Genomic DNA, 14,397 nt, shown 5'->3' on the forward strand with positions numbered 1-14,397 from the left:
AACCAGGAGTAGAGGGGCCCTGTCTCTGGCTAGGCAGAGGAAAGGGACAATGGACTCAACTGGATCGTGTGGATTCGATGGCCCGGCACATCAGACCCATGGGAGCACGAGGCTCTGGTGGACTCCGGTGCACAGTGTACCCCAATGCCATCAGGGTACAGGGGTGGAACCCATCTGGATTTTGGGGGTGACTTCACCCTGTAGTAGTCCTATATGGCAGCGCCAAAGTCTGATGGAGGGTGGAGGCTGAAGGAGGACTGTCACGGGCTGAAGGAGGTCATGCTGCTGTGCTGGACATGCCATACTCCAGTGTGGGCAGGAGCCTGAGGCAAGGTGGTATGGCACAACTGGTGCTGCCCATGCCTATTCTATCCCTTGGGCAGCAGAGTGCAGGGCCCAGGCTGCCTTCATGTGGAGGAGTGTTCCTGCACCTGGAGCTGACTACCCCGGGGTGGAAGGACAGCCCTGCCTTTTGCCATGGACTGATACAGGCAGCACTGGAACAGGGTGAATCCCCTGAACACCCACCATGCACTGACAACATCTTTGTGTTGGGCAACACAGCGTAGAAAGTGTTCGAGAAAGCAAAAGAAGCCTTCTGAAGGCTGGTTTTGCCGTAAACCAAAGCAAGATCAAGGGACCTGCAAAAGAGATCCAGTTCCTGGGACTGAAGTGGAAGGATGGACATCGTCACATCCCTATGGATGTGGTCAAGAATGTAACAGCCATGTCCCCACCAGCTAACAAAAAACAAACAGCAGCTTTCCTAGGCGTCGTGGATTTCTGGAGAATGTGTGCTCTGGGTTGCAATCAGCTTGCGAGTCCTCTCTTGTTGAGTAACCCGAAAGAAGAACTATTTCAAGTGGGGCCTTGCAGCAGGCCTTCAAACAGATCCAACAGGAGATAGTTGGTGCGGTTGCTCTTGGGCCTGGCCGGGCTGGACCAGCTGTGAGGAGCGTGCTCTGTGCTGCAGCCAGGGAGCATGGCCTCCCTGGGAGCCTCAGGCAGAAGACCCTTGGGGAGACCGCCTCCAGGCTTTGGGAATATTTCAGTGGATTGGTTGTGAAGTGGTCCTGGGTCTGGCTGGGAAGGGGTGTGGTGCTGTGTTTTGGCTGTGTGGCTAAACCAGTGGAGGTAAGCACTGATGTTTTGGGTCTTGCTGGGCAGTGCTTGCACAGCATCAAGGCTTTCTTCCCTGGCCCCTCCAAGGAAGCAGACTGGGGCTGGGCAAGAGGCTGGGAGGGGACAGCCACCCCAAACTGGCCAAAGAGCTGTTCCGCAGTGTGTAACGTCATGCTTGGCAATAAAAACTGGGGTAGAGGAAGAAGAAAAGGGCGTTTTTTGACTTCCAAGGTTGTGGTTTTTGAGCCTGGCTGAGCATCTGTCTGTCTGTGGGGGAGGTTAGTGATTGCCTTTGCTTTGCCCGTGGTTGTTTCCCCCCTCTTCTGGTTGTTTCCCCCCCTCTTCGGACAGGGGGTGGTGGTGGTGGTGGTGGCTGGGTGGGTCTAAAGGTCTGTTAGACTGTCTTTATTTTAACCCATGGGTTTTCTTGCTTTTGCTCTTCCTAGTCTCTCCCTGTCCGGCTAGGGTGGGGAGGTGGTGGGGAGTGAGCGAGCAGCTGCGCGAGTGCTTGGCCGCTGGCTGACGTCAGCCCACCACATAAGTATGTATTGTGTTTTGTTTACATTTACAAAATTTCAGCTTCTGTTACTTTTTTCTAGGTGCTTTTATATTTGCGATAGCTACCTAATGGTTTCTGTCAGTGTCTTAGTAATGTTTGACAACATTATGTTTAGCTCATTTAGTTCACACAGTTGCTCACTTTGTGCATCAGGTTTATGTAATCAGTTCATATACACTCATACATAGAGCTCAATTCTGATTTTTGCTGGAGTTAGCAGTGGGGCAGAACTTGAGGGCAGTTGCTTTGAATTGGAGTGCTCTGACCTGTGGTGGCTGTGTAGTTTTGAAGGTAGGAAACGGTGCAGTTACTCTCTGTCACTGAATTCAGCCTGGGCAGCAAGAACAAGTATTACTGACTGCAAGGAGGGTGAGGATTCAATAGTAGCTTTTGTAGCCAGGCAGTGATAAACATCTTGGTTAAGTGCCTTGTAACAGTGGTCTGCTCTAGCTCTAGGACTCCCCCCCCGCATATGACCAAAGAGGGAAATATAGAGGCAGGAATTAATTACAAATTAGCACTTCAGATTTCTGCAGCCCTGTTATTGAATTTGTTCTGTTAGTTGATTTTACTTTTTGGGAGGTGCTTGTTGGGTATTGATAAGGTGTGTGATAGGATGCACGTAATAAAATTGTATTTGTTTCAAACAGCAGTAGTCTGTTTAATAAGTTTTTGTAGGTTTGAAGGAAAGCAGGGAACAAATCATCTGGTTTGATTTTCAAGCTGTTGTCATGTGTAGTTAATTTGGTATTTCTAGGGAAGAAGTCGGACTTGTATCAAACTTTAATTTCTCATATTTGGGGTCTGGAGTTTATGCTGCTGCTTTTGCTGTAGTTGGACCAGTAGTGATGGAGGAGTCTGGCTTAGATGCAGTTTATTTAATGCTTAATGTCCTACTGAGCTGGACTTTGAAGGAGATGAAGGTGTTCTGGTAATGGCTTGCTTTAGTTTATTTTCCTTCTCTTGGTGTCTTGCTGCTAACCCATGCTGTATGCTTCATCTTCAGGTTGCATGAAGTAGGTATTGTTTTGTACTGGCTCTGGCTGGGATGGAGTTAACTCCCTTCACTGAACCAGTGCTGGTCACACACCAGTGTTTTGGCTGCTGCTGGCCAGTGCTTGCCCAGTGTCCAGGCTGCTGCTTTTTTCTGCTCTGCCCCCTGCACTCCTGAGTGTAGGCTGGGATGGGCACAGCTGGGACAGCTGACCTGAACTGGCCAAAGAGATGTTCCATACCATGTAACGTCAGGCTCAGCACTATAAATGGGGTGGAGGAAGAAAGAGGAGGCTTTTGGCTTCAAAGGTGGCTGTTGCCTGGTCTGCCTGCGGGAGGTGGCGAGTGATAGCCTTTGCTTGGTTTCCCCCATTTCATACCATTTCTATCTCATCCCATGAGCTTTATCACTTTTCCTCTCCCTGTCCCGCTGAGCAGGGGGGGATGGGTGCTTGGCTGCTGGCTGGGGTCAGCCCTCTGCACGTTTAAAGGCACATTGCTGTCAGTGCAAACAGTGTGATCCTTCTGGGGTTCCTGGGCTTGCCATTGTTGTCTTTTTGATTGATTTTTGTACTGCACTGCTGACTTAAAGGTGTTTCTGTTGTTGATAGACTGCTGACCACTGAAATGGTACAGCTTTGTGATGTAGGTACCATTTTTTTCACCTTCGACATAAAAAGCTTGAACTCAGCGATATTGCTGGTCAGTGCTGCATTTCCCTTTTTCCACTTGCAGGACTTCTTGTATTTGCTTCAGATCTGCTAGTATCTGCTAGTGACTGCTTTTGACAGTCACTTCCTGTAACTGTAAGAGAGAGGAGTTTTCTACATATTTTTGTTGGCTTGCCTCCAGATTGGTTTAGCGAATTGTCCACTTTGTTGGTTAGGTGGCTTTAGCCTTGCACAAAGACTCTGCAAGCCAGCTACAGAGAGTTAAAAAATGCAAACCAATTATTTATTGCTAAACATCCACTGAGGCTGGTGGGATTTAGCAGACTGCTAGTCTAAGCATTAGCATGCTTGCAGCCTGCAGTAGGACAGCCAAAGGATGTTTGCTGACCAGATGGGCATTGGGAACAGAAGACCTTGCTGCTCCCTGAAATGGCTCCTCGGTGTTGTTAGGTTGCTGTCATTCACTGATGTCATCCATCCAGCAATACTGCCTCCCTGTTTGTTTTTTTTCTTTAGGATTTTTTTTACTATTCTCAGTTGGTGTTTTTCGTATTGAATCCTTGAGTTGCAAATGGCACCTGTCTGTCTCTGCCTGTAATCCCCCTCCCCCCTTTTTAACTCTCTCTACAGATTTCATCAGAAGTCTTTCCTACAGCTCTAACAGTTTTCTCAGCAGCCTGGCCAAGGTTATGCAGCTGGGCTGCACCAGAGGTGGACCTTGGATCCTTGAAACACAGGCAGCTGGACCTCTGGGGAGGGAGGAAGGTTAGAGGGAGAGAGGGTGTTGTGGTTTAACCCAGCCAGCAGCTCAGCACCATGCAGCTGCTTACTCACTCCACCTCAGCCAGTGGGATGGGGGAGAGAATCGGGGGAAACCCCCCCGCCCCAAAATCATGGGTTGAGGTGAAAACAGCTTAATAGAACAGAAAGGAAGAAAATAACAATAATAATAATAATAGAGTTGGAATATACAAAACAAGTGATGCACAGTGCAATTGCTCATCAGTCACTGACCGATGCCCACTTAGTTCCCGAGCAGTGATCCACCCGCCCGGGCCAGCTGCCCCCAGTTTATATACTGGGCGTGACATCACATGGTATGGAATACTTATTTGGCCAGTTTGGGTCAGCTGCCCTGGCTGTGTCCCCTCCCAACTTCTTGTGCCCCTCCAGCCTTCTTGCTGGCTGGGCGTGAGAAGCTGAAAAATCCTTGACAGTCTAAACACTACTTAGCAAGAACTGCAAACATCAGTGTGTTATCAACATTCTTCTCATACTAAATCCAGAACATAACACTATACCAGCTACTAGAAAGAAAATTAACTCTCTTCCAGCTGAGACCAGGACAGTATCCACCCCTTATTCTATACTGTTTACATCATGCTCAGGTCCCGTACCTTCCAATGCATCCTAATTAATCACCATTACCTTTCCTGTTGAGAGATATCATTCCCTTAGTCTACAGGCCATCTCTATAAAATGTCTGTTGAGTTCATTTATTCCCCAACTTTGGGCTCCATCTGTCATACCAGTCTTTGTGGGCAGGAGGGATGGTGCAAAGTCCACTCGGTCGTTGGCAGATCAGGGTTGGGCTTTGGTGTGGTGCGGCGGGCAGGTGACATTGGGCGCAGCAGGAGGATGGTGTGCAATGTTGGATTGTTGCATGCTGAAGTCAGTTTGGTTCCATCACTACTGCACTTTGCTCAATTTTATCAAAGTTCATTCTTGCTTGATCTAAGTGATTCTGACTGTAAAACCATTGATAGAGCATATAACAATTATAGTAATGATGACATACAGTGGCAGGGTTATATAGCAATTAACATCATACAATTCAATTCATTGGCTAGTCTCACCTAAAATCAAACCCCCTTGAGGCACACATTGGACTTCCCCATCCTTCTGCATCATCCACCAAGAGCACCCAGGTCCTTGAACAAAAGCAGTCCCTTGAATGGGTTTACCTTTGCCTGAGGCAGGGGTAACCCAGATCGTCTTCCCTCACATATTTTTTATGTGCACTACAGGGACTACCTTTTCCAGGAGTCAGGTGAGGATAATGGTCTTTGGGGAATTCCACCTATTTTTCATTCACTTATGATGAAGCATCAGCAATGTGCTTGGTCACTGCTATAAGACTAGTCAGGATGTCACTGCACCAGAAAAAGCAGTCTAGAGGATCACAGACACACCCCAAACAAAGCTTCTTCTGAAGAGGAAGGTGAGAGTCTAGCCTTAAAAGTCCAGACCATTGTTTCCTTAGTCTTGGCATCACTTTATCTTCCAACTGTCATTTCCAGCATTTCTTTTGAAAAGGTCAGTCATGAGACTCAGCTGATTAAGGCTTCGTTGCACCCTCTTTGTTGTACAACACTTGACTGGATGTCGGAAGAGGATTTGAGCATAGGACTTCCACAGGGGAGGAATGCAGTTTAACTGTTTGGCCTCTACTCCCTTCAATTTCAGATGTAGATAGGACCAGGTGATGAGGAAACTAATGTCTTAGATGTGCTCAAATATATTTGTGTTTTTGTGGGTCTGAGTAGAGTCCTCAATGTTTTACTGCAGATGGGTTTCAGAGTCATTAAGGGCTGTGCAGCACAAATATAGATGACACTTAAAACCTTGCTTTAATGTTACTTTGTACTTCTGTTTTGAATTCTTTCATGAACTAGCCTTTTGATCACAGAAATCACAAAACTGTCTTTTGTATTTCTTCAATTATTAATATTGATGGAGAACCTAACAGTTTTAGTTTGAGAGAGAAATTCTTAGTATCTGTTCTCTTATTTTCCTGTCCCAGGAAGATAGTTTTAAATGCTAGTGCTATGTCTCTTCTGCTTACCTGAAGAGACTGTTTTTGATGTGTGTCTTCCAACACCGCAGTGGCTGAGAAAGTGGCTTTCGTGGTCCTATTTGTTAAGGAGCATCTACTTCTGAGGCTGTTTGTTTTTTAACATTTTTGGGGCATAAGTTAGCAGGCCCAGTATTACCATGTCCTGAACAGATTGCAGCATTTTGTTCGTCTATTCTGAGAAGTCTCTATTTTGCTTAATTAACATCTCGGGTAAAATGACATTACAAACTTTGGATTTAGGAGAAAGTACATTAACTTGTAGCGTGGTCTGTAGCATCAGGTATTGGTTACTGTTGAACACAGGATATTGGACCTCTGTTCTTTATGTTTTTAGTATCCAAAATGGAAGATTTTTTTTCCTCGTTTTGGAGTACTGTTGCTAAAACTGTTGTGGTTTAGCCCTAGCTGGCAACTAAGCCCCGCACTGCCACTTGCTCACTCCCCCCCAGCGGGATGGGGGAGAGAATCGGAAGAGTAAAAGTGAGAAAACTCATGGGCTGAGATAAAGACAGTTTAATAGGTAAAGCAAAACAAGGAATTAATTCCCTGCTTCCCACTGGCAGGCAGGTTTTCAACTATCTCCAGGAAAACGGCTCCATCACGCATAGCGGTGACTTGGGAAGACAAACGCCACCACTCTGAACGTCCACCCCCTTCCTTCTTCTTCCCCCAGCTTTCTATGCTGAGCATGACGTCCTATGGTCTGGGATATCCCTTGGGTCAGTTTGGGTCAGCTATCCCAGCTGTCCCCCCCCCAGCTTCTTGTGCCCCCCCCCCAGCCTCCTCGCTGGTGGGGTAGGGTGGGATGAGGAGCAGAAAAGGCCTTGACTCTGTGTGAGCACTGCTCAGCAACAACTAAAACAGCTGTGTATCAACATTATTCTCATCCTAAATCCAAAACACAACACTGTACCAGCAACTGTGAAAAAAATTAACTCTATCCCAGCTGAAGCTAGCACACTCCTGAACAGATCCCCAGGGAGAGTCCTAATCCACTGAATTAAGGCGCAGTTTGCAAACCAACATGCTTATTTTTAAAATGTGCTCTATTTATATATTCGTACTTGTTATGGGTGGCTTTGATTGATACTGTTCTCTCTCCAGCTACTTTCCAAATTAATGTGCTGAGAGGTTTTTTTGCCCTCCAGTAATGAGAGTTCCAGAGAACAGCAAAACTGAAAGGCAAGAGAATACTTTGTGGATGTTTGCTTATTAGTCTATTTTGAAACTGTCTTGAACAAATTTGGCCTGACATGCAGTTACTGTTTAAACATGATTTAATTTGTTGAGGGAGGAGGGATATTGGGTAAGGAGTCTTGGATGAGAGGCCAGAGTTCCGGGATTGTTGTCTGGTGGGAATCTTTTCTTTATTATTGCTTCCTATGTTTTTGTAATGGAGAAGAGATATGATTAATGCTTCTGTAGCTACTGTTTCTCCTTGGCCTGACTTCAGTTTGTACTTAATTAAAATCGAATAATTGCTAATAGAACTTAAAAAGAATGCTTAACATACAGATAGTAACAAGTTATATAGGAATTCAGCTGTAAAATCTGACTCTCCTGCAGATTGTACATGGTTCACCTCTTTCAAGCTGTAGCTGCATGTAATTTTTATTTTTGGAGTTGCAGTTCTCAAGCTTCAGAACTTCAGTCCTTAGAGATGACAAACATGAGAGAGGCACTTCCGTTTACTTGAAAAACTTTTGTTTGGAGATTTGAAAACAAAACCTGTGATGGAGTTAGTGTTGGTGAGACAAGAACCTCAACACTGCAGAAATACAGCATGCAAGTTCAGAAACAACTAGGAATGTCTGCAAGCCCTATTATAGTTACGCTTAGTGAAAATCTGCTAGTAAAACGCATTCAAACCTAATGTATTGCTACAAGAAGAATGAAAAGAGCAGGTTATCCAGTTTCGGGAGACAGCAGATTGACACGGGAGTGCAGTGAGGACTTCTTGGGATCCTTGTGACTGTGCTGATTCTGCATTTTTGGAGTGCAGGCAGAACTGGGCAGATGAGGCACCTTGCTTTGAGTATGCTACAAGAATGCATTTCCAGAACACTGTGGTATTTCATTTTTCGTTAGGGTGAGCATCACTTTGTCTTATTCTACCTGTATTTCTACATTCTTTTACTACCTTATAGGATTGAGTTCTCAGTGGTTTCAGCTGAAATAAAAGATGGCAGTTTTCACTGCCATTGTGCTTTTTTTTATGCTTGTATGTAGATGGTTTCAGTTTCTGTATGATTTTACATGTTCTGGTTAAAGTTGTTTCAATATAAGGTCTTGCCTTTAACATCTGGGAAATGGAATTTTCTAGCCACAGAATTCAAATGTTGTCACACCCTTTGAATACTTTAAGGGTACAGTAGTTTACCCATGAGAGTGGTCATGGGAGTGTCCCTCCTGAAAACTGTTCTGCTGTCTTCAGCTCAATTCCACAGTGACTTGACATCCAAGTTCTATCTGTTTTGAATTCTCTACATAATGGTTTCACTTACAATTCATGCCTCATCAACATTTGGGGAGGGTTTTAATACTTTGGCTTATTGCTCATAAAATAGCTCTAATTGTAAATAAATCCAAACTATGTTGTCATTAAGAACTGAAATACTACATTTTAAAAAATGCTGTTCAAAGAGTGTCATCACTAGGTGTGTTATCTGTGACATTGAACTTGTTGAGTAAAGCTCATTTACTTAGTTATCTGTTATCTATTCACTGCATATTAAGATTTTATGCAGTGAAAGAAAATGCTTTTGTGCAACGAAATTCTGAATTCAAAAGTACCACTTAAACTGTCACTAAAATACTGTTTTGTGACTTCAGTTGTTTTTCTCACTGGTTATAGAATCCACTGCGTAAAGTAGGTGAAAAGATAAAATAATCTAATACTTGTCTTTTAACTTTCAGCTTTGTGTTATTCTTGGAAAGTTTCGCACCACTTGTGAATTCCTTGAACCTTGGCATTGCAAGCCCACTTCTGTTGGGCCCTCCTCCTTTACAGCTTGCACAAATTAAGACACAGTTGGCTCTTCAGCAATTGACCTCAGTTGCTACCAACAGTTCTGCACCTCCTTATGCTTGGTTAAATCAGGCATTTCTGAAAAGCACAATGTTTAGCCCTAGAGGAACTTTACCTCAGAGGCCGAGAGGACCTAACCCATCTGGCACAAAGCCTCCAGGATCCTTTAGGGGCGGAGGTGCAGCAGGTCTTCAGAGAAAGCCTGCACCTGGAACACCTCAAGGAATGTCACAAAGATTTTCAGGACAGGAAACATTTCAGTGGACGGGTTCACAGAGGATAAACGTTCGGGTAACTCTGCACAGGCCTGATCCGAGGAAGGTAAAAGAGAAGACAAACCTACACCAGGAACAGAAGGGAGAGCCTCGCACAAGTCACTGGGATAGTAGCCCGTGCACAGCTGGGACAACCGGTCAAAAGCCATCTGCTTCGGCACAGATCTCAGAGCAGAATTCAAATGCCCAGAACCGCTACACACCAGAAAGTGCTTCCAGTATCTTAGCGAGTTTTGGGCTGTCTAATGAAGATTTGGAGGAACTCAGTCGCTATCCAGATGATCAGTTAACACCTGAAAACATGCCGCTAATCTTGAGAGAGATACGGATTCGTAAGATGGGTCAGTCTCTGTCTGGTTTACATACTCAGAGCCGAGGAGAAGAAACGATTGGTGGTACGAGTGGTGCAGCAGTCAAGAGTAAAGTGATTGATTATGGGCATGCAAGCAAATACGGTTACACTGAAGATCCTCTTGAAGTGCATGCTTATAATCCTGAAGTGCTGACTGAAGATCCTCTCAAAGCACGTGTCTATAATCCTGAAGCATCGAGTGGAGAGAACAGGGAAGACTTCCAACGAGAGCAGAATATGTCAATGAGTGTCCCGCCATCTAGCGTGACGTGTAATCCAGTGTTTCCAGTTGAAGATACAATAAAACCGACAGGGTTCCAGAATGATTCCTCAAATACTCAATCGTTTTTTCCAGCTGAGACTACGGGAAAGGTGTCCGGATTGTGTGTAACACCCACTGGACTCCCTGTGGTGAAACCTGTATCCCAGCCTGCAATACAGCCTGCAATACCGCCTGTCCTGCCACTTATGATGCCACCTATAATGCCACCCTTGGCACAGCCCATAATGCCACCTGTCATGCCACCTCTTGTCCAGCAGTCTATCACCCAGCACGTAATGCCACCGATGACCCACCCACCCTTTTCAGCTGGACTTCTTGCAGCTATAAGCCGCCATGAAAGAGCTCAGCATGAATCTGGGACGAGCCAGTCTAATGCCCAGAGCAGCTCGGGAGCAGGACAGAAGACCTTCCAGACACAGGCTGAGGGGCCAATTAAATCTCCTTTTGGTATTGTGAAAGCATCATGGCTTCCAGTGTTTCCGCAGTCTGATGCCCAGAAGATAAAAAGATTGCCCACTCCATCAATGATGAATGACTACTATGCTACATCTCCAAGAATATTTCCACATATGTGTTCTCTGTGTAACATTGAATGCACTCATATGAAGGTGAGTGTCTTTCAAAGATTATTGCATAAACTTGTACTCGGCATCTTACCTGCTGCACTGTTTATGAACTAATTTTTTACTGTGCATTAAATGAATTGTGATGCTGTTCGCCAGTTTGAGTGCTTACATGCAAATTTCAAAATACTAGAAACTGTGCTAGTAAATTATTGTAACTGCTGCACAGCGTGTTCTGTTCCAAATTGCATTTCAAAGTTGCCATGCACATTGATTTTTTTAATATTTTTTTAATATTAAAAATTATTTATGTCTTCTGCAGTGGGTTTCAAATGACAAAACAAAGCCTTTATCAGTGGAGTAAAATACTAATGTAATCTGGGTGACTAAAATGTGTGCAAAAATTGTGTGCTGAATCTCAGTAGGGTAGATGAGATGTTCATGTATTCAGCCCTGCAAAGTCTGCATTAAAACAAAGCAGCCTATTTATCTGTGAAAATTTAATCTTTCAAACGTGGTCTGTGTGACATTGACTGTTCCAGAGACTGAAGACTAGCTCTGAGGGACACACAAAATGCTTTCTTTCATCTGACTGAGCTTTCAGCTATGAAGCAAATAACAGTTTCAGCTCTTGAAGGAAGAAAAGGAAGGAACTGGGGAATACTGGGAGAGAGAAAAGCATTCTGAAAGCTGTGGATTTTTCTTGAAAGACCTAGGCTTAATATGTCAAAACCACAGGTGAACGTAATTTAAAAAATTGAATAATTCGTTATTAGTTTCATGTGTTTAAATTTTAAATAGTCCTCAACAAATGTGTGGAAAGCCCGTGGGGGAGTGCTTTTTTGCAATTTGGCAGAATCATGCAAGATTGCTAGGCATTATTTGTGCTGTGTATTAAAAAAGCTGAATGAATAGTGAAGATGGTGACAGCTGCATTAGGGGCTTCAGAGTAAAAATAAATTTTCAAGTACTTTTACACTGGAAGCACTGAAGGCCAGGGAGAGGTGCAGCTGTTTGGGCAGACTTGAAAACTTAAAGGGAAGTCTGATTTAAAATAAAAATGTGTAAAATTGAACAGGGCAACAAATTTTGGTTTGTGTTAATAAATGGATGAAGCATTTTGGAAAAGTGTAATCTGTTTAAATGTGAATTATTCAGTAGCCTGCTTACTGGTGCTTTCTAAAATGAAGCAAATGTTATTACTAAAAATACTTCTTGACAAATTAGCTATGAAGTTTTCTGGGGAGATCAAGGGTTGTAACTACTTGTCCTAATGGCACTACAGTGTAGCATGTGTTCTCCAGACATCCTGATTTGACTGCAGCTACGCAACCTTTTCTCCCTGTCATGGCTGCTTCTAGCTCTGGCATGTATTAACTTTATTTTGTATAGTGGTTTTTTTTCTTTATGTACACCTGCTGCCGCGTAGGCAGCTCAGACTATTTTGAGATCTTGTGGGGCAAGCCATGTTTAGACAACAGTGTTGCAAAATAACCGGAAGAGTCAGGTTTTTTTCCTTACTGCAAAAAATAAAAGTTTGTTCAAGAAATGTTAGTCTTGTGTATTTGTGAATTCTAAAGAATGAAGAATTCCTTTCAGTTTTACAGTTTGGTTTTACAAATAACGTTGTTTTCTTTGTCTCAGTTGCATGGTTAAAGATGACCTAGGCATTCAGTTTTTTGTCTTTAAAGTTGTGCTAAGTGTTACAGAGGAAGCATATGAAACGGCACCTTCAAACTGAAAGAGAAGTGATGGGGAAATGGTATAGTAGAAATGGATAGTCATGTGTGGTATGACTTGCACCAGGGAATGGGTGTTTCATACAGAGCATAGATTGTTTGCCACAATGTTGTGAAATCTTAGTTGAAAAATAACTGAACAAGTTCATGGAAGAAAATCCTTCAGAGACTGTGGGAAAGACCATCCGATGGCTCAAGAAGTCCTTGATGAGCAGGTAGCTGGAGGCTGGAGGTGTTTTCTGGGGAAGAAGCTCTGTTTTGTTATTTACCTCCCTAGCCACCCTCTGTTGCATGCCACGGCAGAAGAGGTGCTAGGTAAGCTAGATGGACCTTTGTCTCCCCAGCACGCCTGTAAGATGAACTCGATCTTCAGAGCTGTTTTTAGGTCAACGTGATTAGACATGATGATTTGTGGTGTGTAGTACCAAGTTGTAACAAGCAGTTTAAGAATGCTGTGTTACAAAGAGATGTCTTTGTAATGTGGCAAATTGGAAAGAAAGTAGGCAAGCAAAGCAGATAACGTGAAACAAGAATGGATGAAGATGATGAAAGAGACTGAATGAGGAAAACCTTCTCTTTATCCAATGCTTTTGAAGATACTGGATATCTGAAAAACAAAGTTTCAATAATGTTAAAATGATGGATTTCAAGTTCAGATTATTCATGGTGGGGAGCTGTCTTTTTCATAGATTTTTTTAATCCAGTCTTGTACTGAAGTAGAAACTCATCTAGGATTCATTTTGTTGAAGCAGAATCTGCATTGCCTATTGGAAGAGAATTCAAGTGTGTTATCTGGCATTAGTTTATTAAAATGGCAAGATTTGGTGGCTGGATGTGAGACCCAACTCCTGCTCCTGGAGAGTCAGTCTGCCTTTGAAGCTACAGTTCCTGTTAGTGGCTAAAACTTTGTATTTGTATCATCTGAACTGTATCCCCCTTGTTCTTTCAATTTGGCTGTCCCATAAACACAGTGAAACCTTTGCTGAGTTTGGCTTGGAGTGAGAAATGCTTCTGCTATTCCCCTAAGCATCCGATCAGTTCTCCCCATAGATCTCTCTTCTTAAGTATCTAACTTGCTTAATTAATGAGGTCTGATGAAATCAAAGCTGAAGATGGCCTTGAGACGTCTGCAGTATACCAAAAGTTCTGTTTTGTCATACAGCTAAGCAAGTAAATGTATTTTCTAGTTCTTCTGTAATCTGAAAAGAATCGTGAACACCTCTTCTATGCAACTATTTATATATATTTGAAGGTTGGTTTTTTTTGCTAATAAACTGTTCAGAAGTCAAGAGTTGAAATATCTTCCATCTGCATGGCATAGCTATTGTAGATTTGTCCATGAAAAAGATTTTTTTTTTTTTTTAAGCTTTGAAACTTTTCTGTAAGGCATATGGATAATCCTCATGTGCAGTGATACATGGCAGGTCAGCAGCTGCATGATAAGCTGCCTAGAGTCCAGGGCTGAGTGTGAAGAATACTTCAGCTGTTTCATGCAATAGACTTTGGAAAGACTGTTCAGCATTTCTTTTCCTATCAAAACTGTTCACTGGATCTTTAGCAATAGGTGGTGGGATCCTCAATTATTTGACGATGCCTTCAGCCACCTCAGTTGGGTCTTGCTGAGATACTTGTTCAGAGGTGAACTGGGAGAAGTCCTGCCTCTTGAATCAACGGTGCAACTTCATACTTGGCTATCTGTGGTCCTTCCGTCAGGTATCAGCTCTCTAACAGACTATTTAGCTTTCTAAAATACTGTGGGTTTGTGCTAAATTAGGATTACCATGGACTTGAAAGCTAGTTGTTACTGGAGTGGCATCAGAAATGTGTAAGATTTGTCTTTGTTTTTATCTTGTGTTAGGAAGGTTTTTGTGGTGTTGTCGGAGATGGCTGTACACAATACTGTGTTATAAGAAAAGGTATACTCAAGAAAGGTGGGCTTTTTGAGCTTTAAAACA

General features: G+C 43.4%; 1 protein-coding gene across 5 annotated transcripts in view; it reads left to right on the forward strand.

The window, feature by feature from the left end:
• ZNF638 (zinc finger protein 638) overlaps positions 1-14,397 on the forward strand; it is a 65,230-nt gene that overhangs the window by 14,304 nt on the left and 36,529 nt on the right. For 4 of the 5 annotated variants that reach the window (XM_075040221.1, XM_075040310.1, XM_075040052.1 and 1 more), the window contains exon 2: positions 9,119-10,748. In XM_075040221.1, coding sequence (XP_074896322.1) covers positions 9,119-10,748 — 1,630 coding nt within the window. Of the gene's footprint in view, positions 1-7,513; positions 8,292-9,118; positions 10,749-14,397 lie in introns of those variants that run through there. The other variant, XM_075040401.1, reaches the window with a different exon arrangement.

This window comes from Buteo buteo, chromosome 1 (genome assembly GCF_964188355.1).
Source record: "Buteo buteo chromosome 1, bButBut1.hap1.1, whole genome shotgun sequence".
NCBI classification, from domain to species: domain Eukaryota; kingdom Metazoa; phylum Chordata; class Aves; order Accipitriformes; family Accipitridae; genus Buteo; species Buteo buteo.